At 42.8% G+C, this 20,121-nt stretch overlaps 1 protein-coding gene across 1 annotated transcript in view; it reads left to right on the top strand.

Annotated features, from left to right (window-relative positions):
• The window catches only part of LOC124039020 (calcium-dependent secretion activator 2-like), a 247,437-nt gene that overhangs the window by 223,824 nt on the left and 3,492 nt on the right, over nucleotides 1–20,121 (top strand). Inside the window, exons 22-26 of the mRNA XM_046354908.1 lie at nucleotides 3,132–3,215; nucleotides 3,542–3,625; nucleotides 3,736–3,768; nucleotides 10,359–10,466; nucleotides 19,837–19,941. Of these exons, the coding sequence (XP_046210864.1) occupies nucleotides 3,132–3,215; nucleotides 3,542–3,625; nucleotides 3,736–3,768; nucleotides 10,359–10,466; nucleotides 19,837–19,941 (414 nt within the window). The remainder of the gene's footprint in view (nucleotides 1–3,131; nucleotides 3,216–3,541; nucleotides 3,626–3,735; nucleotides 3,769–10,358; nucleotides 10,467–19,836; nucleotides 19,942–20,121) is intronic.

The following is a 20,121-nucleotide window of genomic DNA, read 5'->3' as shown; positions in this document are numbered from 1 at the left end:
TGAAGGGCCGCTCAGCAAGGAAGAAGCCACTGCTCCAAAACCGCCATTAAAAAGCCAGACTGCAGTTTGCAACTGCACATGGGGACAAAGATTATACTTTTTGTCCTCTGGTCTGATGAAACAAGATCAGAACTGTTTGGCCATAATGACCATCATTATGTTTGAAGGAAAAAAAGGAAGCTTGCAAGCTGAAGAACACCATCCAAATTGTGAAGCACGGGGTGGCAGCATTATGTTGTTGGGCTGCTTTGCTGCAGGAGGGACTGGTGCACTTCACAAAATAGATGGCATCACGAGGCGGGAAAATTATGTGGATATACTGAAGCAAAATCTCAAGAATCAGTCAGGAAGTTAAAGCTTGGTCGCAAATGGGTCTTCCAAATGGACAATGACCCCGAGCATACTTCCAAAGTGGTGGCAAAATAGCTTCAGAACAACAAGGTCAAGGTATTGAAGTGGCCATCACAAAGCCCTGACATCGATCCTATAGAAAATTTGTGGGCAGAACTGAAAAAGAGTGTGCGAGCAAGGAGGCCTTACAAACCTGACTCAGTTACACCAGCTCTCACCAGCTCTGTCAGGAGGAATGGGCCAAAATTCACCCAACTTATTGTGGGAAGCTTGTGGAAGGCTACCCGAAACGTTTGACCCAAGTTAAACAATTTACAGGCAATGCTACCAAATATTAATTGAGTGTATGTAAACTTCTGACCCACTGGGAATGTGATGTAAGAAATAAAAGCTGAAATAAATCATTTTCTCTACTATTATTCTGACATTTCACATTCTTAAAATAAAGTGGTGATCCTAACTGACCTAAAACAGGGAATTTTTACAAGGATTAAATGTCAGGGATTGTGAAAAACTGAGTTTTAATGTATTTGGCTAAAGTGTATGTAAACTTCCGACTTGAACTGTATTTATTCATGAAGGTTACTCTAGAGTCAATCTTTTCATCAACAACAACAAAAAAATCTGCGAAAACTAGATGCTTTAGGCTTAGTGAATGGAAATGAATTGAAATCTAATTAGCATAATAAGAAAATCCCAAGCTATCCCAAGCCAAGCTATAGCAATGTTTATCAGACCATGAGACGTCCCAAAAATCGTTCTTCTTACAAAAACATCTGTAGCGTCCGAACAGTTTGGGCTACACACTAATATGACCCTCTATGGAAAGGTGAGACTCTCAAGAACATGTACATGTCGGACTTGTCTGAAGACCAGGACCCGGGACCAGTTTTAATAAATTATGGAAGTACAGTATATGTAGTAGTTTCGTGCAAAGAAAGGGGTTAAATATGGGTAAAGAATCAATTAAAATTCCTGAAAAAAATCTCATAAAATCTTACATCTCTCAGATTTAGGACAAACACTTTAAAACAAACTTCCTTTTGATTTATTTTTGACTATCTGTTTTCCCATGTATGAATCTGTTATTCAATCTGTTTCTATGGGCTAAAAGCAGTCAGGCCAAATTCAATTTTCCATCCCCCAAAAAAATTATATGTTTTTTTATATGTTTTTATGTTTTTAGAACTAAGCGATCCTAAAATCCATAATCAAATAGCTAAATTATGTAGCTTTGTAGAACCCCCTGCCCACACACACACACACACACATTTAAAGTTCCCTCTGATCCTTGTAAATGCATTAAGCAATTTGTCTAACTTCTGACTTGTCTCAAAGGGACCTCAATGTGAACTACATCCTAACATTCTGTCACACATTCACCAGAGAATGTCTTTGGGTATAGCAGTCTGTGCCAGAGTGCTCGCTTTCGATCGACACAAAAGAGATCCTGGCATTTCAGATGCTTGTGCATTGAATGGTGTCTGCCATTGCCTGCTTCATCATACTTCCTATTCAAACCACTGAATGGAGGAGTCGTCATAAACTTTTACGAGACCAAAAATGTCCTCCTTTGTGATTTTCCACTTAATCATTCCCCAGCGTATGATCGAATATCTTCATCAAAAGCATCTCTGCGAATTAGGACTGTGTTGCTGTATACCAATTTATCCCCAGGATTGTTATGTCTAAGGAATGATCAGTTGCTGACTATGTTGTTGTTGCTGTTGTTACTGTCATTGGAATGAGGCACTTGCATTTGAAAATGTCAGTCGGGCCTTGGATGAAAATTAAATGGCGGAAGTGACTCTTAGTGGTTTGCTACCAGTTAAATGTTTTTAAAATAAATCATTGTTCTTTTGGGTGTGATGCACACATGGCAAAAACCTCACAATTTAATATTCTCTAATGTGAAGAAGGACCTCACAATTAGGCCCCCTCTATAAAACAGAAAGAAAACACAGTAATGTTAATTGAGGTTAAAATAAAAAGTCCTTAAGATTCTCTTGAAATTCAGTTTATGAAAGAAGCTGCCATTTCGTGGGATGGAGAAAAAGGTGAAAAGAAAATTAGGGCTGCCGATAGTGACCTCCATGCACCCTCAATTTGTCACTGATCTGCGGGCTTTGTTGATTGAAATTTTTAATTTGGGTGTTCTTTAGACGCACCGTGAAAGGGCATTGTCGCTAAGAGATGAACTCTCTGGCTGCTGTGCGAGCGTCGAAGGCAGCCAGCCATTCAACGCTGCAAATGGAGGTTCTCCCTCCCTCTTCTCTCCACCGTCTCCCTCCATCCCTCTCTTTCTTACTCTTTTCTATCAATACCTCTTTCTGGCTGCGCCATTGGTTTTTTTGGGGAGGGGAAAAAAGCCATGAATATGGGGGTTATGAGACATGAAATGGCGGATTAATTGAATCTAGTGAGAGTCTTTGGTCCCCGCAGCTGGACCGGTGCTTTAGAGAAACACAAGGCTGCTCTAATTGTGGGGAAGCACAAAAAGTATCCTTCGAATTCCTTTGCCTTCCAACGAGAGCGGGAATGCCATTCAGCCACATAATGGCCCTATTAGCTGCTTAACTCAGCGGCACTACATGGGAAGATTTTCTCTGCTGAATGTTTGGGGTGGGGAGGCGGGGTAGAGAGAAGGGGAGAGAGTGTGGTCGTCCATGCGTGCCTTGTGTGTTTGTGCGTGCGTGACAGGATGAAGGAATCATTTTCACCTTATCTCCCTCATAGATTTTTAAAATGCTTGTTTGTTTGTTTCCTTACCATCTTCTCAGCAACAGTACCATTCGAAAATCGACGACCTGATCGATGACACGTTTAAAGACATGATTTCCTCCCTGGTCTCAAAGTTACAGTATGCTACTGCACATCCTCCACAGCCTCAATGACAACATCCTCCCTGTGCAGTATATGTCAGCCCACCTCAAATCAAATGTCCGTTTTGCTAAGAATCACATTATCATTCCTTCTCCGTTCTACAGCAACTTGATCCTAACCCAGTTTCATTACACCTGCTTTTTATTTTCATATTCTATGCAAAATATGATATAATATGTTCTAATTAAATGATGACAGGAACACATAGATCATTTGAACAGGAGAAAGTCATTCAGGCTGTGCACTCATACCCCATATTCCTTTACAAATGGCAAACTAACATGTCTGATTGTCTTCTCCCCTGGAGTTTGCTGGACCTCTAGACGCCGTTCTCTCCAAGCTCTCCAGATATGACGAGGGGACGTTATTTTCTTCGATCTTCTCTTTCACGGCAAGTAGCAGCGCTTTCAGTGTATTAAGTGCTAACAAAAGCAACACTTTATTTGTTGCAACCAAATCTGCTCAGTTGAACATTTTTGTGTCTTTCCTTTTGCCTCGAAGGTGAAAGCGGCTGCCAAGTATGTGGATGTGCCAGTGAGTATTATTTCTCCTTCGTTTCTAAAGATGTCTTACTTTCTCATATGAACCTGTTTGCACAATGTATTTCTGTCTAAAAGAAACATCGCTCGGAACGAAAGCTGACATTGAGGGGGATCATATTGTTCAAGATTTGTCATCATTTTTAACGTTTCACCTCGTACCACCGTTGTGTGTCAGAGGGTTCTAGGTTGAGGTGGCGTGCGGGGCTAATTATTGCCCCAGTTGTCTAATGAAAACTTTTTGGAGCGATTCGCCAAGGTGCCGGTCATGGGCGGTCACCACTCGCCACAGCAACACTAATGAGTGACAGCGCCATAGCAGGGAGCAGGAGCTCTATATCAGCAGACAGAAAAATGACAAACAGCGATGAGGAAGGCCTACAATTACCAAAAGAGAGACGCAACAACACATACTGAAGGACATGCACATCACGCCTACTCTCCAGTGGTCAGGGATTGTAAAGCTAAAGTAGAATGTTGAGGTAGGTTATTCAAATTTGGGCCAGGGTGTCATTACTTTGTCAGTTTAGACACGTGGTTCAAACATGTGGTTTCCATGATACCGTTGCATTAAATCCATTCCAGGACATACAGAAGACTGAAATATAACAACATCGTTTGACATAGAAACACCGGATTTCTATCAGAGTTTTTAAATAATGTTTATTAATTACAAAATTATGAAAAATATTAATAACATTCCACCAGGGGCAGCTGGTGTTAACCATGTGTGTTTGGTGTATACTTTTGTTTCAAAGTAGATTTATTTAAGACTACCAAGAAAAACACTCTGTGTGACCCTGATTTAGGCTGCTGCGGTAGAAGGTTAATTGTGACATACTCTTGTTCTTAAGCTATCAAAAGCTTTGCCCTGTTTAAGATTCAGTCCATTCACCATCGTGGGCTGGGTTTAGTTCTGTTTCGGTCCACAAATCTTACTTTTAACCCAAAGCAAGAGGTGGTTTCACTCTATGATAACCAAGCACACTCTTTTCATAATCCATGAGTAGCCTGTAAACGTTTGATAAAGACAGCCAAGCCAGAGCCTCGCAAAAGCCTTTTGCCAAACCTTTGTGTGGTTCTCTTCAGTCCTCCCCCTCCCGCCTGTCCTTGACTCAGCAAATCCCATGTGTCCTATTGGCACTTTTTCCCAGAGCTCTGAGCCTGTCAAATCTCCTCTCCTCCTCCTCCCTTCACCTGAAATTAGAATGTGACCTCCACCTTGTGCTTTTGTGTGGAGGGAACCGAAAGCTGCTACGCCCCTGGTTACAGGTGGGCTAAAGAGAAGAGGAGGGTTGTGTCGCTGGGGCCTTTAGCAAGAAACTCTTTTTGGTCCCTCCCTTCCTTTTTTGTGAAGACTGCTGCTGTTCAAGGGCCCTATGTTGGCAGTGCACCCTACTGGTTCATGCACACGCTCGCGCGCACACACACACACACACACACACACACACACACACACACACACACACACACACACACACACACACACACACACACACACACACACACACACACACACACACACACACCCAACTGCACCTGGGGGAAACCGATCCAGGGTAGGAAACCGAACTGGCAGTGTATAATTAACAGCAACACATTTTTGTCCCCTCTCTCTCTCTTTTGTCTCCACAGCTCCCAGCGCTTATCCCCATCAGGTTAACCGGGCTGCCTCACCCTAACTGTACACCTCTCATTCAGCCACTACTTGGCCTGGCTCCACATTTCCTCTCCTCCTTCACCCTCTTCTGCACTCCCACACCCTCTGTCTATCTCCACCACCTCCACCACACACACTTTTCTCTTAATCCTTCCCTTTGACATGATTCCATTTCACACTGGATTGTTGACGGTGTGTGTGTGTGTGTGTGTGTGTGTGTGTGTGTGTGTGTGTGTGTGTGTGTGTGTGTGTGTGTGTGTGTGTGTGTGTGTGTGTGTGTGTGTGTGTGTGTGTGTGTGTGTGTGTGTGTGTGTGTGTGTGTGTGTGTGTGTGTGTGCGGGTCTGTGTCTAGCGTGTTTGCGTGTCTGTGTCTAGCGTGTTTGCGTGTCTGTGTCTAGCGTGTTTGCGTGTCTGTGTCTAGCGTGTTTGCGTCTAGCGTGTTTGGCTACAAGTCAAGTACAGAACTAAAGTTTGTTCTTTGAAAGAGGGCAGAGCTTGACAGAGGGCGACCGGTGTGTATTTTGTGCGAGGCCCCAATCTGGACTGTAGCAGTGTTGGAACCTGGCCTCTGTCTGTATCTCTCCCATGCTTCCCTGTCACACTGCTTTGTCACCTTGTCACAGAGGGAGAGAAGGAGAGAGCTACTGAAAGAGATGGAAAGGGGGATAGAAAGAGAGGAATAGAGAGGTCCCTTGGTGGTGTGAGGTGGGGCAGTGGGTGGACATGATACTCCCAATAATCCTGATACACACACACACAGCCCCACACCTGTCCAATTCATACTGTCACTCACTGCAGCGCAGGAAGTGGCGGATTTAACATCTCCACCCACTGGATTACAGTTTTTTGACAGCCCTGTCAATCATCATCATGCCCAACCCCCCCTTGACCTCGCATCTCACCCTCCTCACCCTTATTGAACTTTAACCCCTGTGACACTGAAGTACAGCTCATCAAATGTCCATATGAATTACTGTGAACTGAATGTAACCTTTGATTAAATACATTCATGTCACTTTGTGTTACATCATTTCTACAGTATGAAATACATTTCTTTGTGAGAAACATATTTCTACACTCTGTATTGGATGTCCTATTTTATTAATGTAGGAACAGCATGGATAACAAAGGAAAATGTGATCTATAAAGAAGCTCTACTCATTGTCTCATTGTTTTATTTCAGTGAAATGTGTTTTATAGAGGAAATGTAGGGATATTTTGAGGGGAATATGAGTTTATGGATTTGAGAGTCAATCAGTATATATTTTTAACACATTTTAAGATGGCTGTTTTGCTGCTAGGCAACTGAAAATAAGCCATTCAGTCAAGCAACAAATATCTATTTGGATGCATGAGCAGAGGTGAGTCCTCAGCACCATCTACTATTGTGTGCCTCAGGTTTTCCCCTCCAGCGTCTTTTTTATCCAACTAAGCGGCAAAATCACATAAATGATGGTAGCTGCAAACACATTTGTGGTCGGGTCAATCCTTTTTAAGGGAGCATTTATTCTTCAGGAAATAAAAACTATTTAAACCAAAAACAATGGACCCCAGTTATGTTTTTATTTTATTTTTTATTGTACCTTTATTTTACTAGGCAAGTCAGTTAAGAACAAATTCTTATTTTCAATGACGGCCTAGGAACAGTGGGTTAACTGCCTGTTCAGGGGCAGAACGACAGATTTGTACCTTGTCAGCTCGGGGGTTTGAACAATGAATGACAATGAATGAACAACATCTTTCTTTGAAATGTACAGGATTGTATGATGCTTTGCTGGGTTGAATGTAGTTGTATTTGTACAGGGTTTGATTGAAGTTTTTATCGATGTTGGGTCACATACATCGTGTGGCCCAGTTGCTAGAGCATGGCGCTTGCAACGCCAGAGTTGTGTGTTCAATTCCCACTGGGGACCAATTGGAAAAAGTATGGAAACTGTATGTACTCACTACTGTAAGTCACTCTGGATAAGAGCGTCTGCTACAATTTTAAATAATATGTGATTATTTTACTTTACTTATCGTTTATCAGTGTAGGGTCATGAATTGAATTACAATTACATCTTACAAAGTTCAAACAAATCCTGTCTGTGACCTAGACAGTGGGTGACTACGCCAAGTGTGAAAGCTGTTACATTTAGAGTAGTCACATGACAGTGAGTCAGGGTCAAGACCACCTCTGACACATCAGGGTCAGCCCTGTCACGTCAGAATCACCTCTGTCACTGGAAAGCTGACTGGGTACAGTTGGCCCCTGTTGACTTGCTCCCAGCTCTAATAACTACCTCAACCGAAGGTAATGCCACACACACAGAGGCTAGTTACCCCACTGCGTCAGTTACCCACCTTCCGCTTCGGTTGCCACAATTACAGTTGGTAATCACAGTCTTCTCTTCCATCTCCGTGGAAGAACATCAGTCAAAGGGGTTTTCTGTGCTCGTTTTTTTGTTTTTTTGCACATAAAAGAAGCTCCTTTTCCACAGGGAAGTTGACGTGTCGTGTTCAGCACTGTAGTAGGACAGCAGGCCCCGGGGGGCTATCTAAGGCCCTGAGAAGCGGGTGTGAAAGATGTCAAAGCAATTACAATAGCATTACAGTGTACATCTCCAACTGACATAGAGAGTGTGAATGGAAGAGGGTTAACCCTTTTTTCTGCCTCTGGCCTCTCTCCTCTGGCGCCACGATTGCTTTGACATTCACTAAATGTTTAGTTGGTAACAGCTCCACCGCCTGTTATTCTGACAGCAAGTGTGCAGAGTCGTACCTCTTACACATCTCTTGAAGAGAAGGGGATTTGTTAGAATGCGGCAGTTTTGAAAACATGGACACTGAGTTTTTAACTGAAATATGACTTTTTAAAGGGGAAATCTACCATAGCTACATCAATTTTTTCCTTACTAATGATATGTACCCATTGATTCTTGAAGAGTATAACGTATAAATGCATCATGAGCTTAGTTCAACTGCTGTACCCCATCAGAACCCAAAATATAAGCTTGTTTTACTCCGACGTTTGTAAACGAAGTAAATGTCAAGAAACACTGTACAGTCGTGGCCAAAAGTTTTGAGAATGACACAAATATTCATTTCCACAAAGTTTGCTGCTTCAGTGCCTTTAGGTATTTTTGTCAGATGTTACGATGGAATACTGAAGTATAATTACAAGCATTTCATAAGTGTCAAAGGCTTTTATTGACAATTACGTGAATTTGATGCAAAGAGTCAATATTTGCAGTGTTGAGCCTTCTTTTTCAAGACCTCTGCAATCCATCCTGACATGCTGTCAATTAACTTCTGGGACACTGATGGCAGCCCATTCTTGCATAATCAATGCTTGGATTTTGTCAGAATTTATGTGTTTTTGTTTGTCCACCCGCCTCTTTAGGATTGACCACAAGTTCTCAATGGGATTAAGGTCTGGGGAATTTCCTGGCCATGGACCCAAAATATCGATGTTTTGTTCTTCCCGAGCCACTTAGTTATCACTTTTGCCTTATGGCAAGGTGCTCCATTATGCTAGAAAAGGCATTGTTCGTCACCAAACTGTTCCTGGATGGTTGGTTGGGAGAAGTTGCACTTGGAGGATATGTTGGTACCATTCTTTATTCATGGTTGTGTTCTTAGGCAAAATTGTGAGTGAGCCCACTCCCTTGGCTGAGAAGCAACCCCACACATGAATGGTCTCAGGATTATTTACTGTTGGAATGACACAGGACTGATGGTAGCGCTCACCTTGTCTTCTCTGCACAAGCTTTTTTTCTGGAAGCCCCAAACAATCGGAAAGGGGATTCATCAGAGAAAATTACTTTACCCTAGTCCTCAGCAGTCCAATCCCTGTACCTTTTTCAGAATATCAGTCTGTCCCTAATGTTTTTCCTGGAGAGAAGTGGCTCCTTTGCTGCCCTTCTTGACACCAGGCCATCCTCCAAAAGTCTTCGCCTCACTGTGCGGGCAGATGCACTCACACTCGCCATTCCTGAGCAATCTCTGTACTAGTGGGGCCCCGATCCCGCAGCTGAATCAACTTTAGGAGACGGTCCTGGCGCTTGCTGGACTTTCTTGGGCGCCCTGAAGCCTTCTTCACAACAATTGAACCGCTCTCCTTGAAGTTCTTGATGATCCGAAAAATGGTTGATTTAGGTGCAATCTTACTGGCAGCAATATCCTTGCCTGTGAAGCCCTTTTTGTGCAAAGCAATGATGATGGCATGTGTTTCCTTGAAGGTAACCATATTTGACAGAGGAAGAACAATGATTCCAAGCACCACCCTCCTTTTGAAGCTTCCAGTCTGTTATTCGAACTCAATCAGCATGACAGAGTGATCTCCAGCTTTGTCCTCGTCAACACCCACACCTGTGTTGAGAGAATCACTGACATGCTGTCAGCTGGTCCTTTTGTGGCAGGGCTGAAATGCAGTGGAAATGTTTTTGGGGGATTCAGTTCATTTGCCTGGGAAAGAGGGACTTTGCAATTCATCTGATCACTCTTCATAACATTCTGGAGTATATGCAAATTGCATCATACAAACTGAGGCAGCAGACTTTGTGAAAATTAATATTTGTGTCATTTTCAAAACTTTTGGCCATGACTGTACAGCCTCAAAACATGGTTAAAACTATCATTTTGATATCATGGATGTTTAGCCCTTTCAACATAATTTGAGAATGGTTACATTTTTCCAGCCCCTTAGCTTTTTAGCGAAACAAGTGGGGGGAGTTTGCTTTGTTATTGTTTCAACTGCTGATGTCCACTTTAAGGCAATGAATATGGCCATTCTCTGTTTAGGTGTTAAAGTCCGAACACACCAGTTTACAAATAGTGTCTTTCCTATTACACTCCCCATGTTTAACCCTATCTATCGCCTCCTTGTGTTTTTTCATCTCTCCTCCTCTTCTTCTCCCTGTCTTCCTCTCTCTATCTGATCTCAGAAGCCAGGGATGGACCTGGCTGATACCTACATAACATTTGTGCGGCAGAACCAGGACATCCTGCGAGACCGCGTCAACGAGGAGATGTACATCGAGAAGCTGTTTGACGTAAGTGTGTTGACCATGACGTGCACTCACACTTGCACCTTGTAGACGGGTTGGATGGCAACGTCACAAAAATTATGCGCAAGCATCGATGGGGCCGGAAGCCGTGCTTTGTTATTATTTTGAACGGTCAGAGAGCTAGCAACAATCACAAGAAGCTGCCATGTGGGGAATCGTAGGTGGCTCGTTTCAGCTAGTTTTATCTTCTTCTTGATGGCATGTCTTGTTTTGAGGTGTTTTGAGTAATTTCATGTCAATGCTAATATGGCTAAAATTCGCTAGCTATCTAAGCAACAATTGTAACGATGTATTTGAGTGAGGAAAAGTGCTCATTGTGCAAATGTATTTATGTTTTCAATGAACATTTGGAGATTAAATATAGTTTACATGTTGTCAACAACCTAATCCAATACCTAAACAACCTTTTGCTAAACAACAAACATATTTATATTATTGTAGACATAGCAAGGAGTATGGCTATTGTTAAGTCTGTATTGCTTCATAAACTCAGCAACAACAAAAAACGTCCTCTCACTGTCCACTGCGTTTATTTTCAGCAAACTTAACATGTGTAGATATTTGTATGAACATAACAAGATTCAACAACTGAGACATAAACTGAACAAATTCCACAGACGTGACTAACAGAAATGGAATAATGTGTCCCTGAACAAATGGGGGGGGGGTCAAAATCAAATGTAACAGTCAGTATCTGGTGTGGCCACCAGCTGCATTAAGTACTGCAGTGCATCTCCTTCTCATCGACTGCACCAGATTTTCCAGTTCTTGCTGTGAGATGTTACCCCACTCTTCAACCACGGCACCTGCAAGTTCCCGGGCATTTCTGGGGCGAATGGCCCTAGCCCTCACCCTCCGATCCAACAGGTGCTAGACGTGCACAATGTGATTGAGATCCGGGCTCTTCGCTGGCCATGGCAGAACACTGACATTCCTGTCTTGCAGGAAATCACTCACAGAACGAGCAGTATGGCTGGTGGCATTGTCATGCTGGAGGGTCATGTCAGGATGAGCCTGCAGGAAGGGTACCACATGAGGTAGGAGGATGTCTTCCCTATAACGCACAGCGTTGAGATTGCCTGCAATGACAACAAGCTCAGTCGGATGATACTGTGACACACCGCCCCAGACTATGACGGACCCTCCATCTCCAAATCAATCCCGCTCCAGAGTACAGGCCTTGGTGTAACGCTCATTCCTTCGACGATAAACGCGAATCCGACCTTCACCCCTGGTGAGACATAACCACGCCTCGTCAGTGAAGAGCACTTTTTGCCAGTCCTGTTTGGTCCAGCGACGGTAGATTTGTGCCCATAGGCAACGTTGTTGCCGGTGATGTCTGCTGAGGACCTGCCTTACAACAGGCCTACAAGCCCTCAGTCCAGTCTCTCTCAGCCTATTGTGGACAGTCTGAGCACTGATGGAGGGATTGTGCGTTCCTGGTGTAATTCGGGTAGTTGTTGTTGCCATCCTGTACCTGTCCAGTAAGTGTGATGTTTGGATGTACCGTTCCTGTACCGGTGTTGCTACACGTGGTCTGCCACTGCGAGGACGATCAGCTGTCCGTCCTGTCTCCCTGTAGTGCTGTCTTAGGCGTCTCACAGTACGGGCATGGCAATTTATTTCCCTGGCCACATCTGCAGTCGTCATGCCTCCTTGCAGCATGCCTAAGGCACTTTCACGCAGATGAGCAGGGACCCTGGGCATCTTTCTTTTGGTGTTTTTCAGAGTCAGTAGAAAGGCCTTTTTAGTGTCCTAGGTTTTCATATCTGTGACCTTAATTGCCTACCGTCTGTAAGCTGTTAATGTCTTAACGACCGTTCCACAGGTGCATGTTCATTAATTGTTTATGGTTCATTGAACAAGCATGGGAAACCATGTTTAAACCCTTTACAATGAAGATCTGTGAAGTTTTGGGATTTTTAGGAATTATTTTTGAAAGACAGGGTCCTGAAAAAGGGACGTTTCTTTTTTTGCTGAGTTTACAATGGTATTGAAACCTGGAAGGGACACAATGTTATACTATACACACGCCTTGCTTTTTAGCATTTAATGTTTTTACCTGTACTTTTTGAAGTCAATAGTACAAACAACAGACAGACAACTTCACAACTCCGCCTGACAATTAATAAAATACATATTTAAACTTGATTTAACTAGGAAAGTCAGTTAAGAACTAATTCTTATTTACAATGACAGCCTACCGGCGAACAGGGGGTTAACTGCCTTGTTCAGGAGTAGAACGACAGATTTTTACCTTGTCAGCTCGGGGATTCGATCCAGCACCCTTTTGGTTACTGACCCAACACTCTAACCACTAGGCTACCTGCCGCCCCTGTTTGTGTGTATATGTTTTAACATTTTTTAGGAGTTTTAGTCATACTAAGAACATAGAATGAGTGAGTAACTGTCATTTTTACAACGCTAGTTAAATGAATTTTGTTAAACACAATAGAAATTGGAACCAGTGCACCATATATCTGCTGTATTGTGATGCCAGTACAGTATACGTAGGTGTTGAATGAAAAACAGCATGAAAAGGAGACATTTCACCCACTTTATTTATCCTCTTCTGAGGTGAATCGTTGTAAGGTGTGTGTGGGATTCCATCAAACCTTAAATGTGCGGTTGTGGACACACAAACACGCTCCCTCCCTCTCACTAAGACACACACATGCACAAAATCAAACTCTGTTTCCTTTTCACTCATAGATACCGTGACACACACTCTCCATCTCACCAGCTGCTATTTCTGTCCCACTGTTTCCCTTTCCTTGCACCCCTATTCCTCTCATGTTATACACACTTCCCCCACCTTTCTCTCTCTTCTTCAGCTCTCTGTCTTCCCCTTTCCTGACCAGTGCTTTCCACTCTACTTTATATCGCCCTCTCTCAACCATTTTATTTTCACTCAGACCTCCTAAACCCCCCTCTTTTCTTTTCACAAACTCCCCCCTCTTCTCTGGACCCCTCTTAACCTGTATGCACCTCCCTTCCCATTTCTCCCTCACACATTTGCCCTCCCTTTTCCTCTCCCTATCTCATTTGCACCCTCTTATTGTTGTGGGGAGGCCGCATGATGTGATGAGTGCGAGAGGACACTTGTTTCACAGTACCCCATTGTGACTACTTCCAGGGCCCAAGCTAACCCCCCCAGGGTTTTTGTTGACCTGTCTACCATTGAAATATGCTGAGAGGTGCCCTGTGTGTGGCCCCCTTACCACCTCTATATATCCTGCGGTTGCAGTGTGTCACAGAGTACCTTCAGTGTTCAGCACATAAGATGAAATGCATACACATAACGGTACATACACAATTACACACATCTAAGGCACACATACATACACATACATACCTATCTGACAATGCATGCAACAACAACAAAAAAACGATTCATCCATCCGACACACACGCAAGCACAGCACTCCTCATTGCTACCCTCGAAGATTGGGCTTGTAAACTTGACGTGGAAACTGAGATTGGAGTAAAGCAGTGCTCATTTGGGGCTGGGGAGATGGGGAGGGGGTTGGATGGGAGACGGAGGAGGCAGGCACAGCTCTAATGGACCCCACACACCCACAGTCATGCACTAGGAGGAGAGACAACGTCAGGGTCTAACCATGTCACCACACACACGCTCACCGCCTGTGGTTGTGTGTGCTGGGAAATGTGATGATCTCTCCATAGATGTGTTAATGTGCACACATCTGTCTGTTTATGTGTGGGGGTAATTGCAATGCATGAGTGTAGCTCTTGCTGCTTTTGGGTGCCATCAGCTTGTATTGGTAAGCTGTTTCTAAGTGTGTTTGCATGTGTGTGTATGGTTTACTTGTGTATGTGTGGGTGTGTTTGCATACATGCATATAGAGTCGGAGCCATAATTATTGACACCCTTGATAAAGATGAGCAAAAAAGACTATCAAATAAATGCATATACTGAGCTATATTGTATGCTCCAAAAATGTGAAAATTATATTATTTTATACTAGTACAATTGCTCAGATAAAGACATTTTGTTTAACAAGTATTTCTTGTTTCTCAAAAAGATAAGGGTCAAAATTATTGGCAACCCTATAATTTTTATTATTTTACCCCCTTTTTCTACACAATTTCGTGATATCCAATTACGATCTTGTCTCATCGCTGCAACTCGCCAACGGGCTCGGGGGAAGCGAAGGTCAAAACATGCGTCCTCTGAAACATGACCTGCCAAGCCGCGCTTCATAACACCCATTCGCTTAACCCGGAAGTCAGTCACACCAAAGTGTCGGAGGAAACACCGTTCAACTGATGACCTGGTGGTCAGCTTGCAGGAGCTCGGCCCGCCACCAGGAGTTGCTAGAGCGCGATGAGGCAAGTAAGAGCGCGATGAGCCCCCCCGGCCAAACCCTCCCCTACCCCGGACGACTCTGGGTCAATTGTGCGCTGCCGTATGGGACTCTCGTCATGGCCGGTTGTGACACAGCCTGGGATCGAACCCCAAGCTGTAGTCACGCCGCGACACTGCGACGCAGTGCCTTAGACCGCAGCAACCCTATTTTCAATACCTCACCTTGTGAGTATAACAGCACTGAGCCTTTTTTACATAACTCACTGAGCCTTTTTTACATAACGGCACTGAGCCTTTTTTACATAACGGCACTGAGCCTTTTTTACATAACTCACTGAGCCTTTTTTACATAACTCACTGAGCCTTTTTTACACTAGTTGTGGTTTGGCATTGAAATAAGGATGCTTAAGTACAAAAGAACCCCATACCTACTGTAAAATATGGTGGTGGATCTTTGCTGTTATGGGGTTATTTTGCTTCCACTGGTCTTGAAGCCCTTGTTAAGGTCAACGCCAATATCAGGACATTTAAGCCAAAACCTGGTTACCTCTGCCAGGAGGCTGAAACGTGGCCACAAGACAATACCGGCAAGACAATAACCCCAAGCACGGACATCAAAATCCACAAAGAAATGAATTGGCCACAAAATATTTTTTTGCAATGCCATCTCAGTCTCCGGACTTGACCCCCATTAAAAACCTGTGTTTTGAATTGAAGGGGGCAGTTCATAAATGCAGATGAAGGATATCAAGGATCTGGAAAGATTCTGTAGGGAGGAATAATTTAAGATCCCTCCCAATGCGTTCTCCCATCTCATAAAACATTTGAGGAAAAAGCTTAGTATTGTTACCCTCCCAAGGTGAGGTATTTGAAACATGGTTGCCAATCATTTTGACCACAATCTGTTTAGTATTTGTATTTTTATTTTATACAATCTTTTTTTCCCTCATCTTTATCAAGAGTGACAATAAATTGGGACCTGACTGTATGTGTTTCTACACATGAGGAGCAGCCAAGATAGTGTCTAGCTTCCTTTGTTGATGACGAGGGTAATGCATGCCCTTGCGGGCGACCAGTCCTTCTTCTCGTTCTCCATATTAGGGGACAAATCTCCCAGATTAATCTGATAAAGCCTTCTGACAGGGGCCACACAAACTAGCCCTCCCCTCCAGCCAGGCCCCAGGTGTGGCCCTGCTCTCTTCACTCTGCCCTTAACCACGTCAACCGAGGGACACTTAAGTGTGTCATTAACATCTCGCCGTCAGAAACACCACAAAGACACACTCAGCTACCAAACTACATAAATAATGTTCCAGGAGAACTAATGACAACAAACGACCTGACGTTCACTCGTCTAGTTAACGCTCTCTTGTTCCCTCCATCTGTTTTCCCCCTCTTCCACTAATCGGCTCAATTAAAGTGCATCTCCATTTTCAATTTCACGCTCGCTCCATTGAGTGCCAGGGGGCGGCTAGCCTGTTACCGAGTAGGCTGGCTCTCGTTGTAGGTATTAATGTTTTTATTGGCTCTTGTGGAGCCAACGATACTCAAAGTGAAATGAGATGGATTCTTCTGGAAAGGGAGCTTTAAAATATCAGAGAGGACAGGCTGAACTATGGAGAGAGTGTCATGCTCTTTGTCAGAAGTCCTCACTTGAGAAGACATTGATAGAAACCCAGATGCTTTCAGTCACCAACATCCCCACTATTTTTTTCCCCTTTCAATGAGCAAACTCTGTATAGAGTGAGGCACACTGGCTCCAAATAGGGTTCACAGACAGTGTACTTTGCCTTTTACTTAATTCAGTTGTTTTTTTGTTTTTTTTGTTTTTTTGTCCCCTAAACTCTCAAGCCTCATAATTTCAAATAGAACGGCTAACTTTATATGTAAACATAATATGCTATCTATACACCTGCACTACTATACTATACCAGTGACTTAATTGAAAGAACCTTGTGAGATGATTTGCATGAAGAAGAAATGTTCTGGCATAATACTGTATGTAGCCAGGAGAGAGGTGTGAAAGGTAGCCAGCCTGGTAATAGAACTGCAAAGGCATTTACAAACACATTATGCATTCTATTTTTAAAGCAAGGAGGTGAGCCTCTTCAGACCCACGCATTCAGGTATTCTTCAGTAATTGGCATATTTGAAAGTATAATGGTTTTAATGGAACACTGTTGTCCTTTTAAACCCTATCCTTTGACCTTGTGTGATGTGTTGTCTGGTGTGATTGGAGAGGGTGTTGTGGAACTTGTCAATGGAAAATGTTAGTCTTCTATACAAAAAGGGATTGAAGGAAATATAGCAATAAACTCTTTGAATGTGGTAATAAACAAGTTGAATGAGATGTACAGTCACCTTAAAGGTGACCAAAAAAGAAATAGTACAGATAATGAGCACACAAAAAAGGGGAAATTATATTATTTTATACTAATACAATTGCTCAGATAAAGAGACTTTGTTTAACAAGTTTTTAAAAATATATTATATAGATTTCAAAATTATTGGCACCTTTAAAGATTCTTGTAAATTAAATCAATCAAAATTCAATCTGCATTAACGTTCTACTTTTTTAAATGAATCTCATCTTAAGGAACTGTATTTGGGCCTGCCATGGCTTCCTGTTCCACTGGGGTATAAACATTTGGTAAATCGCATGTAAAATCCTTTTGTCATCCGTCACCATTGGGAAAAGCAAAGAACTCACAAATGAAGAGAGGCACATAGTTGTTGACTTTCATCAAACAAGCGATGGGTACAAAAATAAAAACTGAAAATAACGAATATACCACTTACCACTATCAGGGCAACAATTAACACGTTTAAAACCACTGGTTCCAGTGGTAAACTTGTCTGGTAGAGGATACAAGTGTATCTTGTCCGCACACACAGTGAGGAAGATGGTTTGGGAGGTAAAGAAGGGACAACATTTGAGAATTACAGAACTTGCTCTCATCTAGGGTCATCAAGTCTCCAAATCTACATTTGGCTAATAGGCTATTTGGAATTTTTTACATTTTTTACGAGAGCAACCAACAAAGGTTAACACCTGGTGTTTGCTAAGCGGCATTGACACTTGGATTGGAACTGGTGCTATGTTCAGAGTTGACAAAGGTCTTTGTCCGTGCACACCAGTGGTGGGTTTGGCCTCAAAAGAAGGATGCATATGCCGCATATACTGTAAAATACAGTGGTGGATCTTTGATATTATGGGTCTGTTTTGATTCCACTGGTCCTGGGGCCCTTGTTAAGGTCATCTGCACTCTGCCAAACACCAGGACATTTTAGCCAAAAAACCTGGTTGCCTCTGCCAGGAGGCTGAAACTTTGCCAAAAGTGGATCTAACAGCAAGACAATGACCCCTAGCACACATCACAATCCACAAATAAATTCTTAGAGGTCAGTCCATAACCGCTGACCGAAGGATATCAAGGATCTGAAAAGATTTTGTATGGAGAAAGATCCCTCCCAATGTGTTCTTCAGTCTCATAAAACATTACATAAAAAGTCTCAGTGCCATTGTCCTCGCAAGGGAAGGGTGAACAAGCTATTGAAAAGAGGGGTGCCAATAATTTCGACACCTATCTTTTTGCGATTTATTTATTACTTGTTACTTTTATTACTTAACCAAAATATTTTTCTCTGAGCAACTATATTACAATATAAAACAATATAATTTCCCCATATAGCTTCAGTATTTGTATTATTTGTAGTCTTTTTTGCTCATCTTAATCAACTGATTGTGTGTGTGTGTGTGTGTGTGTGTGTGTGTGTGTGTGTGTGTGTGTGTGTGTGTGTGTGTGTGTGTGTGTGTGTGTGTGTGTGTGTGTGTGTGTGTGTGTGTGTGTGTGTGTGTGTGTGTGTGTGTGTGTGTGTGTGTGTGTGTGTGTGTGTGTGTGTGTGGTCCAATTCACTTAAAAATGTATCTGATGATTTATGCATATCAACATTGGATGGTGCCCACATTGATCGTGTCCCGCTTGTAAATATCTGGGCATCTGGATTGACGAAAAGTTATAATTTAAAAACCATATGGATGGGTTAATTAAGAGGTTGAGAATAAAAATAGGCTTCTTCTTCAAAAATAGACCATGACTCTCCCTGAAAAGCAGAAAGCAGAGTCAACTTGCCCTGCCCGTGCGAGACTATGGTGACACCATTTATACAGCTTCCACTTCACTGAAACCACTAGATGCAGTTTACCAGAGCGCACTTCGCTTTATTATGGGCGACAAGTTCAGTACACTTCATTGCATCCTATATCAGAATGTAGGCTAGCCCTTTGTTAAGTCTCGTAGATTGACATGCTGCTCTCTTTTTGTTCATAAAGCCCTCTTGCACAAACTTCCGCTGTACCTTACTTAAATGTTCAACTGCAGACTTACAAGTCACCAGACCCGATCACAGGGATGGTTCCGTTGATATCTATTGAAGTAGGTAAATCTGTATTCTGTGTTTTTGAACCCCATGTCTGGGATGATCTGGGTTAGAGCTCTCTGCACCTTGATGCTTTGTTACCTCTCGGGCAGCTCAAGTTGTTGATGGTGGACCTCCGTGTTAAGGAATGTGATTGCTATTCTTAAATTGCTTGGAAATATTGTATGTTTTTATTGCGTTGTATTTGTAAATGTTGCACATTTGTATGACTGTGTACACGCAGGGCTCCCTTGAAAAATAGGCCTTCGTCTCAATGGGATTTCCCTGCTAAAATAAAGGTTAAATCAAAAAATACCAATAAATACTATTTCTTAACAATTTACAGTCCTGGAAACCACTAGCCTATGCCTAGCCATCTGGCTTAGCTAAATTACATTTGCTGTTATAGTGTAACTCAGCTATATCTTCTGTTACTTCATGCTCACAACCACGTTATATCAGCCTTATTACCTTGTGACAGATATAGTGTATAGAATCATTGTACCTTGACATGTTGCTTTATCTACAGTGTACCTCGGTTAAAAGAAATGTATAAGCTGACTTGTTTGTGTCTGTCTGCGTGTGTGTGCGTGTGCGTGTTCACAGCAATGGTACACCAGCTCCATGAAGGCTCTGTGTGTGTGGCTGACAGACAGACTGAACCTGCAGCTTCACATGTACCAGCTGAAAACACTCATCAAGATTGTCAAGGTAACGTGCATTGTTGAAGTGGTGCGAGTGTGTACACTGTAACCATTCAGCTGTAGGCCTCCGTCCAAACATGTACATATGTACCTCAATCCAAAATATTGAGTCTAGTGCTCTAAGAATGTTTCTTCCGGTTGTGAATTAGCCGACAACTGTACAAAGTCTCGGCTACTCATTGCCTCC

This window comes from Oncorhynchus gorbuscha, linkage group LG01 (genome assembly GCF_021184085.1).
Source record: "Oncorhynchus gorbuscha isolate QuinsamMale2020 ecotype Even-year linkage group LG01, OgorEven_v1.0, whole genome shotgun sequence".
NCBI classification, from domain to species: domain Eukaryota; kingdom Metazoa; phylum Chordata; class Actinopteri; order Salmoniformes; family Salmonidae; genus Oncorhynchus; species Oncorhynchus gorbuscha.
Note: the sequence above shows the minus strand (reverse complement) of the source record. Positions and strands in the feature narration are given on the sequence as shown.